This window comes from Pholis gunnellus (assembly GCF_910591455.1).
Source record: "Pholis gunnellus genome assembly, chromosome: 7".
In the NCBI taxonomy this organism is placed as follows: Eukaryota; Metazoa; Chordata; class Actinopteri; order Perciformes; family Pholidae; genus Pholis; species Pholis gunnellus.
Genome location: NC_136533.1, coordinates 1,099,601 through 1,119,481, shown reverse-complemented (window position 1 = coordinate 1,119,481; position 19,881 = coordinate 1,099,601). Strand labels below are relative to the sequence as shown.

General features: G+C 43.4%; 1 protein-coding gene across 1 annotated transcript in view; it reads right to left on the bottom strand.

Moving 5' to 3' along the window:
• Positions 1-19,881, bottom strand: part of immp2l (inner mitochondrial membrane peptidase subunit 2) — a 93,615-nt gene that overhangs the window by 65,272 nt on the left and 8,462 nt on the right. The window contains exons 2-3 of the mRNA XM_079162843.1: positions 18,643-18,795; positions 13,510-13,613 (exon numbers count right to left, since the gene is read on the bottom strand). Coding sequence (XP_079018969.1) covers positions 13,510-13,613; positions 18,643-18,792 — 254 coding nt within the window. The 5' untranslated portion in view covers positions 18,793-18,795. The remainder of the gene's footprint in view (positions 1-13,509; positions 13,614-18,642; positions 18,796-19,881) is intronic.

The window sequence follows — 19,881 nt, the reverse complement described above, 5'->3', positions numbered from 1 at the left end:
CTCGCTGTCGATAAAGATAGATGTTCTGAGATCACTGTTGGGGGTTTTGGTCCTCAGAGACCCGGCTCTCTGGAGTGATGAACGGGCCTCCGAGCTGTCGGCGTGAAGCCTCATATTCTGTTATCTGAGCTGGACGGCGAGGGGGAGTTTGGAGGCGATGCGCCGCTTAAACGATGAAATATGATCGGTTGCCTGAGGCTGGTCCCCCCCCCCCCCCCCCACAGCCCCCCCGTCCCTCGACAGCCCTGCTTTAAACATGACAAATGACAAAGGCACACCAAGGGCAGCTCTGTTGGTAACAGGAGCGCCGCGAGTATCAGCCGAGGAATTATCCCCCCGCTAATCTCCTCGGCCTGGGTGCACATTTATATTCCACCTACGCTGTGAAACTTTAATGCCCCCCCCCCCCTCCCCCACTCCCCCCCACTGGGACAAAAACTTCTAGCTTCAAAACGTTCCTCCTCAGCCTGCGTGTAAACAGGAATAATCCATGTGAAGCAGATCAGGGCTTGTCATGTCGAATCTCACAGCCGTCGCCTGTAAGCTTCTTTCTTCTCTCTGTGTGTTCTGTACCAGTTCTGTCAATCACGTCGATCCAGACAACCTGGCTTCCCATCACCCTCCTCCTCCTCCTCCTCCTCCTCCTCCTCCTCCTCCCTGTGTTTAGTTCCACCAAGTTACCGAGGCAACAAGCGGATGCTGCGCTATCCCCCCCCCCCCCCCCCTGCAGGTGGCATCCGTTGGTTTCAGCAGAGGCCTCGCACTCCTCCCTGAATACAACTTGTGATTTATGATTCAGAAGCTGACGTTTTCCACCGCAGATGGGTGAGAGGAGGGAGGAAACACACAGACTGTCGTTGCTATTCTGTGAGTCTCTTCCTCTCGAGGATGACGAGGTGTTCGAGCTCGTGTTATCCATCAAGTCAACCGATAGTTTAATCTTTTAAAAACGTCAAATCAATCTCAGGTCATTTCATCGTGTTGTTTTTAAAAAGACAGCCTGTAATCTGAGTCTATTAAATCAAACTGTTAGAGGATCTTCTGCGGCAGCTCCTGAACAGTGTTGTTGTGTGTGTGTGTGTGGGGGGGGGGGGGGGGTAAATCTTTACTTTTAAAACACACAACTATTCATCTTTGCATGAAATGCATTGTTGGGGAATATTTTTAAATCAGCAAATGAATCCACATTTGGTGCTCGAGCAGGACGGTGTGTGTGTGTGTGTGTGTGTGTGTGTGTGTGTGTGTGTGTGTGTGTGTGTGTGTGTGTGTTCATGGTGATGGAAGAACAACTGAGGCTCATTGATGTGTTTTTGGTAAAGAGAGGACCCAAGAGAGGAAGCGACAACATGCTAGAAGCTGTCCCAGGTGAGATAAAGATGGGGTGCATCTCTCTGTTGCTGTTGTCGATGATTAAGAACCAGCTGCTGTTTCTTTCAGCTCCACCGAACGTTGTTTGGCTAAAAGCTTCCTGGTGGAACTTTAGTTCTGCATTGTGTGCATCAGTCTACATACCGAGTGTCCTGCATGCAGCTGCACCAATACACCGATCCTTACAGCCGCGACTGACACAACATTCTTCAGCTGAAACTCATTTCTGCCAGAGTTTAAGTCGCTTTGGATGAAAGCGTCTGCTAAATGACTGTAATGTGATGTAACTAACAGTCATTAGAAACCAGTTCAGGCTTCAAAGGGTCAGACCTGCAGCTCCACTGGTTCCAGTTTGAAATGAGCTGTAAACAGATTTAAACAAGAACAGGACACAGTGTGACAAACACTGAGTTCTGGAGAGGAAGGTTTGGATTACAGGATTATTAGTGAGTGCATCATATCTATTTATTGACACAGTCATCAACTGGAGAATATTTATCATATTAAAGCGCTCAGAGCTTGTTCTACTGTAACCGCGTTCATTATGAAGAATCATCTTTTTATCAAAGGCCTCTCAGAGGTTTGATGAAGTTCTCTTTGTGTTCCTGTGGCTGATATTTCATTATTTATTCATATTTTATCAACCGTGACAACGTGTAGCGCTCAATCCAGGAGTATTAATCTGGCTTTAAACCCGGTACCTGCAAAAAGCATAGTTAACCGCTAATGAATGCATAGTAGGGTATTGTGTGTGTGTGTGTGTGTGTGTGTGTGTGTGTGTTAGTTAAAAGTTAAAGTTAAAGTATGAAGGTGATCAATGAAACCAGCAACGCTACAGAATAAAACATGAGCTCGTTCTGTTATTAAACAACGATATTCTGCAGGAAAACCAAACGTTCCTGATTATTGTTAACATGAGCGTTGCTTCATGTTAACGACACGAGGAGGAGCAGCAGAGACCGATCAGCTCGTTACTGTCAGCAGGAATCTGTGTGCGTTCTATATTCTCTCTGTTCTGTCAGAGAGTAAATAAACAGGCTTTTTGTATTAAGACACAGTTCACACGGTTCCATGAAAAATGGTAAATATATTCAAACTATCCTCTCTGCTAAAAGGTCGAGCGTTCACACCGACGTCACCCACACGTCTGTGGTCTGAGGAGGAAACCGGACTCATGTTTTACAATAAGTAGATTTATAACGTGTAACATGTAGACGTTTGATTGCTGTTCTTCAAAACCAGCATCTCCAAAACATCAACACGAGACATTCAGCTCCCTGTTTTCAGCACTTTAAAAAATAAAATAGCTTTTTTATTGTTTATTTAGAAGTAGAGGAATGATCTGAGCCGGGGAAGAACAATGAATCCTTCGGTTCCGTCTGAAACACAGTTTTCACTGAGCGTCGCTCGGTGTGAGACGTGCTGCTTATTATTCTGTAAACCGGTGAATGCTTCATTATTCTTCCTGCTTTATGACGTCTTTATATCCTAAACGAGGGGAGAATGTGAAAATGTGCCGTTTATCGTTTATCTCGCATTCACAAGATGTGATGTGAAATACAAATTAGAAGAAAAAACTATATTTTGGAAGATCTTATCGCCAACCGGAGACGTCCCGAGTACATTTTTATGATTCGAGGCAAATTAGGTTTAAATATTTCAAACAATAACAGAGTCATAAAGCTTTGGCTCAGCAAACACAACTCACACAGCCGTCACAGGATGCAAGAAAATGTTTGATCCGACTTAAACCTACTTAAGAGGTAAAAACGGGGAATACTGCGACCATCGGGGGCCGTAAGCTGATTACTAAGCGGAGCCTCGGGGTCCGTGGACAGCGAGCCGGATGTCGTCTTAATTTGTCACCGTTACCTTGACAACGAGGCGCAGAGTCGTGATTTAACGGACCGGCGTCGTATCCCAGTAAATGTGCTGCCTCCATAGAAATAACCACGTATTGATTTAGCTGTGAAAGCACACGGAGGATCCCGGTGTGTTGGTTATAAAACTCTCAGAGTAAATTCCTCGTGACGGATGTCGGCCGGTCAGAGAGATGACAGAACGAGGAGAAACTGTGACGTTTAACGGCTTCAATGCCGCGCTGAGCGATTAACATAACCGAGTTAAAAAACCCACGGGTGACACAAAGCATGCTGGGAGCTCGGGGGTCCAGAGGAACGACTCCCAGCAGCAGCAGACTTCCAGCTCGGCACCGAACGTCGACTTAAACCGTTTACACATCCAGACGGGCTGCTGCTGCAGAATCAGGCTCAAGGGCACCGCGGCAGCAGGAGTGTTACACCTTTTAATACGTGTCTCACTGTGCAGCAAAGAATCTCCGTCTGTCTGTGTGTGTGTGTGTGTGTGTCCAGGCTGATTACGTCCAGCATTCTTATGAGAAATAATGCAAAAAACAACATAATACGTAAACAACGTAATCATGAACGAACACGTGTGACATCATTCGGCCCTTCTCTGGTATCGTCTAGTTTGCAGAATGTATTTTTCAAACTGTCAATTTAAAAATGTTCATGTCAGCAACACGTTTAACTGCTTTGCTCTTTCACTAACTTCTCTGTAACACATTTGTCCACACCATCACACTCTCAAATATTTGAGCTTCACTCCATCAAGTCTGGAACTCAGAGCTCGTGCAGGCAAACGTGGAAATCGTACTGATCTTTGATTAAATACAAAAAAAAAATCGCTTAACAAGACCCACATTCATGAAGTCTGCAGTCGTGGATAAATTGTTTTTAGTCCAACAAGTCCTCGTCCTCGATCCGATCGACAGCAGCTACGTTTAGATCGGATGACTTTGTTTGAGGAGACGGGAATCTCTGGTGTCGAAGCTAAATGTCCATCATACCGATATCTTAAAGAGTCAACAATTGATGCTATATCTGCACAACAAGACATCACATTCAACTATTAAAGTAATAAAGGTGTGTACTCCTGTCTGAACCTAGAACTCTGCTGCCTCTAAGTGTGTCACTTCCCTCCAAACGCTCAGCCGTCATCGTGCCCTCGATGTGTCAGCCGGCTGACGGCTTTGGGAGGCAGAGATCCGCCGCCGCCGCCGCTAAACAGGCGGACGAGGAAACGTTAACGCGTGGAGGTAATTCCCAGCTCGCTCTGTGGGAGGAGATCTTCGGTGCCGGTACGAGGAAGAGGAAGGAGACGAATCCCCCAAAGAGGAAACTAATGATACACCGCGGTCGCACGACGACTACACACATCCTGTAATTCCCAGCATGCACCACGGCAGAGAGGCAGAAAGAGAGACAAATGTTTTTGTTGTATAATGCCTTCAACATTATGAATGTATAAGTGTGTAATGGTACGGTTCATCCTGAGGGGACCATGAATATCTGAATCAAATATTGACACAATCCATCCAATACGTGACAAACATATCGTCCTTATGGCGGCACGACAGGAAGAGTCAGACGATCACATTAAAGTCGATAGGGTTCATCTTCTGGGGAACATGAATATCTGAAAAAGATTTCATGGCAAACTCCCTTTAGAAACCTCTCTGTGGACCGGTCTCTGCTGGAGGATCTGGGTCTGTCCACGGTGGACCGGTCTCTGCTGGAGGATCTGGGTCTGTCCACGGTGGACCGGTCTCTGCTGGAGGATCTGGGTCTGTCCACGGTGGACCGGTCTCTGCTGGAGGATCTGGGTCCGTCCACGGTGGACCGGTCTCTGCTGGAGGATCTGGGTCTGTCCACGGTGGACCGGTCTCTGCTGGAGGATCTGGGTCTGTCCACGGTGGACCGGTCTCTGCTGGAGGATCTGGGTCTGTCCACGGTGGACCGGTCTCTGCTGGAGGATCTGGGTCCGTCCACGGTGGACCAGGTCTCTGCTGGACTCTGAGCTGAAGGAGGTTCTGGTGAACCTGCATGAGTTCATCTGGTTTCACCAGAATCTGACCCGGTGGCTCCGATGACGAGCATCAAGAATAACTCTATAGAAACAGACCATCTTCTCTCTGATGGTCTCTTTACTGATGGAGGTCTGATAGAGGACCAGGACTACACTGAGACTGGTTCATATAGAGGATCAGGACTACACTGAGACTGGTTCACAACCAGTTAACTATAGTTAGCGGACTAGAAAGCCTCTCAGTGGAGTCTGGACTCGGCGAGCTGCTCGGGCGTTTTTTTTTTTCCGTCTTTAAGACTGAAGCCTCTGCGGCCCGATTTAATTAGTGAGGCTTTAATACCAATTTAATGGAAAATTAGTTTCAGACCCCCGCATGAATTCCACGTGTAGTCTTATAGATTAGGGACTCCGCGCTACTCTCTCCCATCTGTGCTATAATTAGAGATCGTACCGAGAGAAAAAATAACCACATACGACTGTTACACGCTGCAACATCATTCAGATGATAAATATTCTCCAGTTGATGACTGAGTCAATAAATAGATATGATGCACTCACTAATAATCCTGTAATCCAAACTTTCCTCTCCAGAACTCAGTGTTGACAGTTTCAGCTCTCACACTTTGTCCTGTTTGAAGCCTGAACTGTTTGTTTTTATTATAAAGCTTTCTAATTACTGACTATTGGTGTTAGTTGAGCTATAAACACGGTCAGAAATGAGGTAGTTTTAGTGTACAAACTTGAAGAATGTTGTGTCAGTTGAGGCTGTAACGATTGGTTTATTGGTGCAGCTGCATGCAGGATACTCAGTAAGTCTGCAGCAACAAAACGACTTTCTTGTCGGATAATAAGATCGACATCTTAACGTTAAAGTTACGAAAACATTGTTTCATCAACTTTGACAATGTTTGAGCACAAAGCATCATGATGTAAACACAGAGTCCTGCTCTCTGTATACGTATACGTCTCTGCTAGAGACCTGTCAATCACTGTGTAGCCCCGCCCCCTAAAGCATCCCCTGCTTTATGGTCTGTGTGACTCTAAATGGACCATCATTTACTAAATGAACATCATGCTGTATTGAAGAAGACTTGAAACTAGAGATTGAGACCATAAACTCATGTTTACAATGTTTACTGAGGTAATAAATCAAGAGAGAAGTAGAGTCATTTTCTCATAGACTTCTATACAACCAGAGGAGTCGCCCCCTGGTGGACACTAGAGAGAATGCAGCTTTAACACATGAAGCTTGGACTTCACTCTTCAGAACTGGAGGTTGCGTTACACCTCTAGTGTCAGTGTGAGCACTGAAAGGAGTTTGACATTTTGGGAAATATGATTATTTGCTTTCATTCCTGAGAGTGAGATGTGACAATCGATACCACAGCAGGGGGATGTCTGAACTTTGGACAGAGCCAAGCTAGTTGTTTCCCTCTGCTTCCATTTTTTATGCTAAGTTATGCTAATCATTTACTAGCTCTATATTTAGCATACAGATATCAAGTGGTATTAATCTGCTCGTATAACTCGTATAAAAACCAGACGTTTCCACCTAGAATAGTCATTAACCACATTAACAATGTATAGAGTGTATTTCTGATTAATTTAATGTTATCTTCATTGAAAGAAACAGTGCTTTTCTTTGAGAAATAAGGACATTTCTAAGTGACCCCAAACTTTTGAACGGTAGTGTATTTAAGAAGTAGTTGTATCAATCCAAACCACATGTTTCACTAACCTCACCAACCTTGTAAACCAACCCAAACCTTAACTGTTGTGTTTTCACCTCATAAACCTCATCTATCCTGCCGATAGAGGCGTCACATTAAGAAACACCTCTATGTCTTACCTATGTTACCTTTTTGTTTGCTGGCGGGAAGAAAAGTAACTGTGTTGGATGCTGATGGTCGGAAAGGATCACAGAATCATGTCCTCTTCATTCCCAACATGTCTTCCAAGAAAAAAAGTCCAATAAAGTTTGAGACATCACGTGACAGAAGAGCCTCGATACACTGTATATACTTTGATATCATGAAATCCTTCAAACAGTCGTCTAAGTAGCGTCCTCACAATGCAGAAATGTCTTCATTATGACAACACTCGTCCCGTGATGCCGTCTTTCTTCTCTCTCCGCTTTACTTGCCAACACCTGATTATTTACCAGCTAATTGGCGATCGGCGAGGCCATAAATCTCAACCGAAAGAAGATGTGAATACTTCATTTCCTGCTCTGCTGAAGAGGAATCGGACCAGATATAAATATAGAAGAGTAGCTGCCGAGCAGAGAGAGAAGTGAAGCTCGTCGTGAAGCGTGACGGCAGATTAAGATGTGAGAAAATGTGTGACTGCTGATGGAAGGCCGCTTAATATGACGTTTTTGTTTTGAATCTATTATATTCTAAACGTCTCCATTTTTGCCTCCTTTTAAATGTAATGTCACTTATATTTGAATGCCTCTATCTGCCATAAAGCTTATTTAAATGGGTCTTTATTGAAACTTTAAGTTTCCATGTTTAGATGAATCAGGTAGAGCACCGATCAGTATTTTTGGATCTTTTTCACACCACCAGCTTTGTTCTTCGGTCCATTCTCACGGCTCTCATTAGCGTCGTTTTCATCAAGCAAAACCAACTGAGAGACACAGTTAGTGAACATCTGCTGGACATCGTGGAGGATTTAGCAGCTAAAGAGGCCGTTATTTCCCTCAGGAGCTGGTGGAGACCAAACCAGAGCAACAATCCAGGTGAATGAAAATCTTATTCTGTGCCTTGTTGATCCGTTTGCCTTTATAAGGTAAACACTTAAGTTGCAGTGCCTCCAAGTGAAGAAACCCAACAAACCGGTACACAACTCTTGCATCAGGGTGCATAGTCTTCATGGCTCTACTCCCCTGATGGTTCTGCAGAGAATCGCTCCTCTCGAGCATCTTCTTTGGAGAACACCTACAGCGTAGATCATCGTCCAGCGCTGTACGTACACACATGAATGAACTACGATTTGTCTCCAACCCACGTGTCCGTGAGCCAGGTGACGTAGTGTAAAGGGAGACAAAGTCTGCAGACGGAGGGGTCTTAAAACACAGAACTTTCACCCAGGAGACCGACATTCGTGTCACGTAACTGATACTTAATGAACGCCACTTCCGTGGTTATTTGAACCCAAACCACGATCTTTTCCTGAACCAAACTAAGTAGGTCTGTTGCCGTAACACTGCCAGGGGTTCTGCATGGAAAATGCACGAAAAAAATAAAATGATGAAGAAACGTTGCTTAAATTATGACTCTAGTGCTTCTATCAGGGTCTCGTTGTTTTTAGATCCAGGAAAGACACACAAAACCAGATCCAACTTGGTCAATAAACGAACGGTCAACACAATATTTTAAGATGTTCAGCGTTTCAGATTAACCACAGAGTCAGACTTTTCCATCTTTGATGACTTGTGTGACGTAAAGAAACAGTTTATCATCCAAATGCTGCATTGGTTGTCTTTCACTATGAGACACTACATAGAACTAGAATCTAGTTCTTATGTCTGAACGGTTTTGATCTGACAGCGGTCCTCTTGTGTTATCATAGAACAGGGGTTACGTGATGAGAAACCTCGAGATGTTTTCATCCCCCGTTACACAAATCTTCATTCTTCGACAGAATGCAACAAAAATGTGTATTTGTTATTCCAGCTACATCATACACTCAAAAGAAACGGAACAAATGATAACTGCATTACCCAACATGCACTCCTTGTCCTCAAACACAGGGCCCATTGATTTCACTCTCTTGTTATTTCTGTCGTTTCTTCGCTCTTGTCTCATTTGCGTCTCCGTTTGTCATCTCGTTCAGGTTGAGATGTCTTCAGAAACCCCGCAGGCTTCTGATGTTTCCTCACCTGAACAGTTTGTACTCCCCCCCCCCCCCCCCCCCCCCCCCCCATCAGTGTGTTTTAGCATTTGTGAAAACTCAACAAAACAACTAAAACAAGCGAAACATGAGGTTTTGGCGTCTGTCCTGATCTCTGGAGACTTACGAGAAGGAGGCTTTGAACAAGAGTGGAATAACAAGAAGAGTCTTTGTAACGCACCGGAATGACACTACTTATTAAAATGAACTGTTGCAGAGATGATAACGAGCCGTCAGGACGTCTCGTACGGGAAGATCTTTAGCTCCTGATATAGTTCTGAACCCTAAAGCAGTCAAAGCTTATACTTTAATAACCAATGTAATCACATTACATTCAAGTTCAAATGTTACTCAAGAAGCCAAAAGACAAAGATGATCACGTTTGATAGATTACGTGGGACACGTGGTGTGTAGAGCTCCAATCACCAGAACACTTCACGATCATCTCAGTCAAGTAAGATTAGAGTTGCCTTCAGCGGGGATCGAACCCACAACCTTCTGGCCGTAATAAACTTTTATTTACACAAAAACTAAAGCTTGTAGTTATCAGATGTACGCAATATTAAAAGGCAGCAGTAAAAGACTTCAATATCTGTGTTTATTATCTAGTAACCATTAAGTTACTATGACAAGTCACCAGTGAACACGGTCACTGGATAAAGTGAAACACCGGTTGCTCTGAACTCTGCAGAACACGAGTCGATTCTGACAACCGAACCTGAAGCAACCAGACCTTTAGATGCTGCCCACAGTTTGAATTCAACGTTTTAAAGCTTGTTAACTCGACTGGATGTTCTGGAACCAAACAACACTTCTGTTGACAACATGCACACAAATATTTATGATGAGAAAAAAAAAAGGTCTATAAGATAACACCGAGGTCCTGGACTCAAAGCAGACAGCGACCACAGAGGAACGAAGCCCGTCGCTTTTGAAGGTTTCCATGAATATTCATAGACTGTGAAACCCCCCCCGGCTGTCATCAAACCCTTTCAACATAGAAATAAATCCATTCATCTCTCTTTTTTTTCCTGCCGCCGATTGATAAACCGAGGAGAAAACATTTCCCTCCACGTCCCGGAGAAAACGATGTTCTTTTGCAGAACTCCGTTCGGAGGCAAATGTCTCTGTTCACACACGGAACATAAAGACAATCAGGCCGGCAGTGGTCTGCGTTGAGAGCATGACAAACACCGGGAATGAGAGGCGTTGTGTAAATAAGATATTACTCTACGGACCGCCGTATTCCCTTCAACAATTTTCCTTTAAAATGAGTGCCAATTATAAGCAGGAGTCAGCCCCCCCCACCACCACCACCACCCTGCAGTGCAGCCGTATCACATTAGAAATTTAAATCTGAGGCGATGTTCCTAGCAGATGATAGATGCGGCTCTATGAGGGGTTTTAACTACATCCCCCCGGTGAGGAAGGCGAGTCGATACAGATCTGTTTCCTCGTGGAGGACTGAGCGATCTGTTGCTTTGAGGAAAGAAAAATAAAATTTCCTCTTCTTCAAAGGGGCTGCCAGGTAAACAGGTATAACGATAAGATCGGAGGACAGACGGTGAGTGGGGCTGAATTTAAATGTCAGAGTGATCAACTTTACAGAACCAGCGTCCTTGTTTTTTTAGCTCTATATGCTGAGAGCCTGTCCAGCTGTGTGGATCATTTACCCTCCGAGAGGCCGCCATCGAGGGGTAATTATGGAGGGGGGTTCGTCTCCACTTCTTTAAAGTGAAGCCAAAGCTTCATGTGTTAAAGCTGCATTCTCTCTAGTGTCCACCAGGGGGCGACTCCTCTGGTTGTATAGAAGTCTATGAGAAAATGACTCTACTTCTCTCTTGATTTATTACCTCAGTAAACATTGTAAACATGAGTTTATGGTCTCAATCTCTAGTTTCAAGTCTTCTTCAATACAGCATGATGTTCATTTAGTAAATGATGGTCCATTTAGAGTCACACAGACCATAAAGCAGGGGATGCTTTAGGGGCGGGGCTACACAGTGATTGACAGGTCTCTACCAGAGACGTATACGGCGTCTCTACGTCACTCCTCCTCAGTCCAGATATGGTCACTTCCTGTTCACTGGTTCGGGGAAAAAAACAAGATGGCGAACTCTATATCACCGAACTCAAGGCTTCAAAACGTCCACAAACCAATGAGAGACTACATCCAGTCCTTGTACCCAGTGTGTGGTTTGTCTGCACAGTAAACAGCTCACATGAATAACAGCTCACCCTCGCGCTATCAAACAGCTCGGAACGGCACACAAATCTGTCACGTTCGCTCGCGTGAGATCTCACTTTTGCCGGTCGAGGCCGCGGCGTCTCCGGTTTTGAATCAGCGTGCGTGACTTTTTCACAGGAACGTTAACAGAACAGCAGACGGACAGCCGGGCTTCGTGGGGGGGGGGGGGGAGAAGAAATACTGAGGCGAGCTTTTTCCCGCCTAATGAGCGTTGACGGCTCGTCGTGAGACCACGATGCCGTTCTGCTCCGGTTGACTCTACCTGCCTGTTTCCCACCATTATGTGGAGTTTGTGATATCAGCTCTCTCCCAAAAGGCTGCACAGGAATGTAACACAGTCTGTACACCGTGTCACCGGCGGAGCACCGAGAGGACTTTAGTAAAGAGAAGGTTCAGACGTACTTGTTGAAACACACGCAGGGTGGTTTCTTTTCTCCAGATAAGAGGAAATAGTTTGAGTGAGTCAGAGCAGAATGTAACCCCACAGAGCAGCTGGAGACAATCACAATGTCATTTTATAAGCTGCTACTCTGTTCTCTCATGCTTGAGGATTTTCACTCAAATCTTGCAAGAATCAGAGAAAACAGTTTTCCTTGACTCTTCTATACGGTTAAGTTGCTGCCATTATTAAAATCTGCCTCCTGTCAATGACAGAATCAACAGATGTGTTTGTGTCAAAGTTTAGTTAGCCTTTGTGCTACTGTGTTAGCCTTTGTGCTACTGTGTTAGCCTTTGTGCTACTGGGTTAGCCTTTGTGCTACTGTGTTAGCCTTTGTGCTACTGTGTTAGCCTTTGTGCTACTGGGTTAGCCTTTGTGCTACTGTGTTAGCCTTTGTGCTACTGGGTTAGCCTTTGTGCTACTGAGTTAGCCTTTGTGCTACTGGGTTAGCCTTTGTGCTACTGTGTTAGCCTTTGTGCTACTGTGTTAGCCTTTGTGCTACTGGGTTAGCCTTTGTGCAACTGTGTTAGCCTTTGTGCTACTGTGTTAGCCTTTGTGCTACTGGGTTAGCTCTCTGAGCTGCGGCTCTCACTCGATTCTTGGCTGCGTGGATGTGTGCTCATGAACGAGTTAACTACTGGACTTCAGTGAATACGTTGACATGCACACTGGACAATAACTCCACTATGATTCCAGCATTCTTTGAACATGTATACAGCACATTCAGAAAATGTGTCTCTATGGGCTTTTTACGGCAGTTTGCCCGTTTATCTTGCTGATCATTGTGCACATGGTTGTACATTTGTCGTACATTTGTTGTACACAAACCAACTGACCGACAGTTTGCAGAGATCCCTGCAACTGAAACAAACTGTGAAACAAACGACTTTACATTCAAACTTGTGTTGAGTTGGTGCGACAGGCTGCTGTGGTTGAATATTTCATCCCTACAGCTCACTGGTCTCTGTAACTTCACATATTTTCAAAAGCGTCTGATCGGCTAAAAGCTGAAACTAAATGAACTAGCTCGTCTGATTTTGCCACAGGGCCACATGGAAGTCACGAAGCATCCAAAAAGTTTGATGAACAAAATGAAAAAACACAAAACACAACAATAACACGGAGAACTTACCTTCTCTCCAGAATGTGATTCTGAAATATCGCTGCCAGACCAACTGAGGATTTATGTAATTTATATGAATTACTCATCTCTCTTATTGTTCCCGGAGAAGAGAGCTTTCAAAGAGCAGTCGGCATTTCAAAAGAGCAAAGTAAAGATATGTGTTGCGCTGCGTTATAGCTGCTGAATCATCATCTGATATTCTGTATATTTCGTGCAGCCACATTTCAACGAGTTGTTTACGTGTTTGTCTGTAGTTTTGTTAGGTTGTTCATGCTACACCTCCCTCAGAGAGAAGTCATTCATCTGTATGAATAATAATAATAACTTTTAAATCCATCCATGGTAGACAGCCGGCGTGAGATTTATAAATGAATGAATATACAAATGACGTAAAACTGACTTCCTGTTCATAATGCTGGTGATTTAGATAGAATTGTGCAGCTCTTAATATAAAGAAAAGATTAAGTGAACATACAAATCAATACTGAATGAAAGACACACCTCAGTGTGATTTCTTCTGTTTTATAAAGGAAACAAGTCACTCACATGACGGAGACGATGTCGCCTCGTTGGACCTCGTAGTTCCTCACGCTCCAACGGTTCAGCAGGACGACGTCACAATCGGACCCCCCCTCCGGGTTCAGGAAGGGCTGCGGGGACAATAACACGGTTCACATGAACACTTCCTGTGTACAGGAGACATCCCACCACAGCAACAGAGACACACGAGGTGGTGAGTCGGTGTAACAGAGCAGAACTAAACCGTCTGGAAATAGTTTGCTCAAAAGCTCGACAACACAAACAAGGATGCTCCAGTAGGTCTGTTTGAAAGCTAAAGGTGTGTAGCCACAATCGTTAGCTAACAATCAAACATGAAGGAGCCGCCAGTCAAACAAGTGTTTTGTTTGTGATTAAAAAGTCAGTTCACGAATGTCAAAAATGACACAAACTCCAAAATCGGCTCTGCTGTCGCTGTACACTGGACCACTGATCTGTTCTTAATCAACAATTTAGCAGCTAGCTTAGCCAACAGCTTTAATGCGCACTAGCTGGCGTGCTAAATGCTAGTTAGCAGGCAGGCTAGCTTAGTGGCGAGCTTTTATAGAAAGCTTGTCGGTCTGAATGTTAGTTTGTAGAATGGATTTTAGAGATGATGAAATTCTGTTAATGTTACATGAAAAAAAAAAAGAGTTTAATTCTGTTATGTTAGAAAATATTTAACAATGATGCAGCATGTAATTCCACACATTTCTCCTGCTACCTCCAGCCGGGTGATTCATTTTATTAAGACAATGATTTGGTTTAAGAATAATTTCCTTGTATCCAGGCAGCCGCTGGTTTCAGTTCATTTCAATATCCTCATATAATCAACTGGCAGAGCCTGGAGACTTGCTTCTAATAGGTAATCCATGAGTGGATCATTTTCTAATCAAAGTTCTGTAATCAACTCGCGAGCAGAGACGTTCTCTCCCTGGTGCTGAGTTCAAGGGCTCTCCGTCGTTTGAGTTGTCAGAGGCAGCTGCTTTTCCTTTCTGTTTCATCAGTGCAGTCAGTTCATCACAGCTTCTCACACCTCAGCTGTTAGAGCTTCTCTGAGCTGACGGCTTGTAAGATGACAAATAAAGTATATCAGCATTATCAACATACTGTATGTAAGAAAAGGATGTAGTCGCCCATTGGGTTGTGGACTACCGTCTTGAAGCCTCGAGTTTGGTATTTTGGCCGTCGCCATCTTGGTTTTTGGGAGCCAGAAATGAGCAATCACTGTGTAGCCCCGCCCCTAAAGCATCCCCTGCTTTATGGTCTGTGTGACTCTAAATGGACCATCATTCACTAAATGAACATCATGCTGTATTGAAGAAGACTTGAAACTAGAGATTGAGACCATAAACTCATGTTTACAATGTTTACTGAGGTAATAAATCAAGAGAGAAGTAGAGTCATTTTCTCATAGACTTCTATACAACCAGAGGAGTCGCCCCCTGGTGGACACTAGAGAGAATGCAGCTTTAACACATGAAGCTTTGGCTTCACTCTTCAGACCCGGAGGTTGCAGCTTATTGGCCTACATGTTGGACAAAGTGGTGCAAGAAAAGTCAGTTTGAAGTCATTTAGAAACAGTGTCTCCGTTTAATAGTTTGTCCACCAGAGAAGATGTTTTCAAACGTAAAATGTTCAAAATGTTTTTTGTTTTTTTTACGTTCATATTTAAAATGTCAATATCTATAAATTCAAGTATTTGTGATTTGTTAAGTACATGGAAGTTTTTCCTCAGTTTGGGATTGGTTGGTCATCTTCCTCCTTGATTGATCAAAACATTTCCTCTGTTGCTGTTAAACAAAACTCCGAACGACGCGTCCTCCTGACAGCTCAATCACACGCTCACAAAGTCACGACTCTCACATCTCGGTTTGTGTCGCCTCACGTCGGAGGATCCACGCGTGATGAAGCTCGCTGACGCCGGCGGCCAGCGGCGCGGCGAGCGTGTCATTTAAAAACAGGAAGTGTGAAGGTCCATTTCACGCCTGCCGGGGAAATATTTGACAGGATTTCTCTCATGTGTTCTCTCATCAGCTCCATATTACAAGCTGGATTGTGTCTGAAACTCCTGAGGAAATGTAACAAGGTGCGACAGTTCTGCTGCAGCAGATTGTCCGATCATTCACATTTTGTGTTTACGGCCATTAAGCAGGAGAAACGGTGAGTGTCAAATAGAAACGTTCATGCAGAGACAGTATAAACAACTTATTCCAGTGTTCTCTGGGTTCACCATTAAACATGAACGATGCAGAAGCTTGGTTCAAACCCACGGATGGGATTTTATAAATCTAGAGATACAAAACACGTTGTAACTTTTGGGAAATGATTCACAATTAAATCATCTTTATTTGATGTAACCGTTGTCATAGAAAATTCCATTGTGCTAAGTTCTACTGTGACTTCTCTAATGTGCTTTATTCAATGTTAGACAAGACAATATGGGATGTCTGATGTAGCTTCCTTCAGAGGAAGTAACCAAACGGGAGTGCAGATAGTCATCACAGGATGTTTAAGTTAGAGGTAGTAAACCACATCGTAAATATTGTAAAATGTGTAGATTAGGAACAAACACAGATGTCTTAGTGAGACCCCCCCCCCTCCAGACGAGACTGCTCTGTGTGATGATTGATTCTATTTATTATAGAGAATAAATATTCTAAAGACAAACTTCTCTTCTCAATGTTTCTTGTTTCAGTAATCAGTGTTATAGGACTCACTCTGTTCTCTTGAATAGTGGTTTCCTCCACGCCGTGCAGCCAAAAAACAGAAAAAAGCTTCTTTAATATTCGTCAGACATGCAGCTGTGAATTAAGAGAATCAATTTATTCAAAATATATTATTTAATGTTTTAAAAAAGGATGATTAATTTAATATGTTTAATTAAATACACTCACAGTTTAAGATCAGGAGTTCACACACTTCTTTCAGTGAATTTAAATTCTCTTGATCGTGTGAGCTCGTCATGAATTAAGAACTCAAACTGTTCAAATTACATATTCATGACCGTACGTTGCTCAAAAAACAGTTTCCATGACAACAACCCAAAGCACTGCAAAAAAAGGATGAAGGAACGGAGTGAAACACAAGAAGAGTGAAACACAAGAGTGAAACACAAGAAGAGTGAAACACGAGAAGAGTCACTCCTCAGTCCTAATATGGTCACTTCCTGTTCACTGACGATGAACAAAACTCCGAAGTCAAGACCAATGACAGGTCACATTAAATCGAAGAACGCTTGTGGTGATTGGCTGGTTTTGTTACTACTTGGTACAGTTATTTCCTTCCTTAACGCCGTGTTGTTGTTTTTTCTCTTAATGTCTAATCTTCTTGTAGTTTTATTATTCTACCAAGCTGCACAGAGACTTCGGGTGGAAAAGAGCAAATTTCTTTAAACCCGTTGAGCAGCGTTACATCTCCCCTCGTTTTAAATAAGATGAATGCCATCCGTGCATTGTTCAAATAAAGACACACAACATAAAACCTCTTTGGTCTTTTACAGCTGAACTATCATGATCAGCAGCTCTTTCACCCAGCGTGCCGACAGACGGCATTGTGGGAATATCACAGACAGGCAGCCGACGACCCGCCGCCACTGTCGGGGTCATCGTGTGTCTTCAGCTTTTTTAATAACAGCAACACGTTATTCAGACGGAGAATAAAGAGCTGAGATGTTTCTATTACAGTCTGAAATATCGTGATAAGCATCTCTTTTAGTCAACACGTTTCCTGCTTTAAAACAAACTGTTTCATGAATGATTTTTTAGATCTGAGACTCTTCTCTCAGAGGTCGGCGTCGTGACCCCGACACACGCCGCTACATGAATATACAACACCAACCAAAAGAGGCGACACGCTGTTTTAATATTCATGCTCATTAAAAATGGAGAGCAGATTGTTTTATGCATAATGCATAACACGCGTCGGTATAATAGGCTGCACGACAGGAAACCAACTCGGTCAAAACCCAACAGGCACTTTTTTTTTTACATCTGTGCCTCTCAATGAGGAAGAGTTGTTTACCGTCTGGATGAGAGGAGAAGGAGGCCATGCATGGAGAGGTGGTTCTTCTCCAACATGGCCACCGGCTTTGTGTCCTCAGACTATTAATTACTTATTTATTACTTCTGTCTCCGTATTTCTAATATGCAGTCAAGTACATTCATGTTTACACAGACGACAATAACTCTATAAATCGACATCACTAACTACAGCAGAGTATCGATATCACAGGGATTTTGTCAGATATTTATAGGTTTCTATTATAATGTGACTATAGGTTTTCTTGTTTTTAGTTTTGTTAAATGGTCATCATCCTCAATAATCTTTATCTGTGGAACACTTTTCATACACGAGATGTAGCACGAACTTTACAAAAAAAATGTAAACGCTTGGTTAGAACAAACTACTTTTAATATTCCAATAAAATGTTGGATTTAAGGAGATTTATTGGAATATTAAAAGTAGTTTGTTTTCGTTAGCTTGGAATGAGATGTTTATATGTAAAGAGGGAGCTGGAGGCGGAGTCCGCCATGTTTCTACAGTAGCCCAGAACAGACAAACCAAACTTTGGATCTAGAGAGAGACTTTCCACGATTTATTGTCGCCTGTAGGCCACCGTAGTTCTCCGACGCACTTGAAAATAGAGGAGTGGAGGGTTTTCAGGTAGTTGCAATATACAACCTGACCACTAGATGGCACTAGATCCTACACACTGCTCCTTTAAACGAGGGTGCAAAGACCATAAAATGAAACCGCAACACAGAAGACGGAACCACCAAGACGGCCGTTTGTGTTGAAGTTTTAGAGCCATAACTTACACCACTATTATTAACATTATAGAGATATTTTGGCCGATTGGTTTTACTGCTAAAACAATCACACATATTTTAGAGTATTTGAGGTGTTTCCTGCCGAATCTCTTTCTCATCTATATTCTCATTGGTTACGAATATAAAGTCCAAGTAGCTTCAAGCACAGCGATTAAAAAGATCAGACATGGACTCTAAAATGTGCTTTTCAGCTTCTTCTTCTTCTCGCTCTGCCTCTTTTTATTCCAACAATCCAACAAGTGGTCCGGATGCCGTGACCTCTGACCTCATTAATAGTAGTTCATAAAGTGGACGTGTTGCGACGTCTCACCTGCATCGACGCTCCCTCCACTCGCGCCACGTAGGCGAACCGATCCAGGACGGTGACCGTGACGGGAACGGCAACGAAGAAGCCGCTAACGAATGCCCGCAGGTAGCGCCGGCCCGCCGTCGCCTGCTGAGCCATCGCCTGCTGAGCCATCGCCTGGAACAGGAAGCAACAGCAACAGGTGACTGAAAGGTGAAGTTGGTCATCTTCTTCCACAAAAACATATTTGAGAATTTTTAATTTTCATTATTTTAATTGTGCCATGAATTACACATGTGATGTTTGTCAATTTAAAAAGATAATTTTGCACGAAGAGAAAGTTGCATTTGTTGTAAAACTGTTGAAATATAAGACTGTGAACATATGTAATTATACAGACGACACACGCAACAGTGTCTCTAAGTGACGTCTCTCTGAAGCTACGATGTGTTTAGTACCAGGAGTACTCGTTCTTTCTCTTCCCGTCTGATCAAAAGAGTCAAACACATCAGGTGAGATAACGTTACATCTGGAACATAGCTAAGTTAGCGAGCATGACAAGCTAACGGCCATGTCGGTGTGAGTGACGTATAAGAGACGTAGTATTCACAAGATGCTACGACAAACTGAGAAGTTATTTACTAAGCATCTTTTAAACTGACAAACATTTGTGTAATTCATGAAACAATTCAAACTGGTTGTAAGAAATATTTGTCTCTCGCTGTTGACTGTTGTACATGTTTTTTTGTTCGAAATAGGGTCCCATGGGGGCCACCAGAAGGGGCGGGTCTTTACCCGTCACTCATTGCTCTTTAACAAGCTGCTCTCTTAACAGCTGTGGTTACTAACAGCGGCCATGTTTGTTGTTTACGTTCATAGTGATCATTTCGGGGGGAGTGGCTTTGAAAGGATCGGGCTGCCAGTGTTGAAGACTTGGAGACGTTATTTACGAGATTTAAATGGTACATTTTAACACTACATGTCATCATTCACCCATTGACTCCCATTCACACACCGATGGCAACATCAGGACCATCCAACCGTTCACACCCATTCATTCATACGATGGCGAAGCCTACGGGAGCAATTTGGGCCCCAAGGACACATCGGCAGCTGAGCCGGATATCAAGTTTCTGAAGATTTCCAACCGTAGCTTCAATACCAATATCATGTGTATAAAGATGAAAGGCCTATACAACCGATCACAGGGCCTCACACAGGACAATAAAAGGACTCATTGCTCCATTAATCAGTCCAACACAT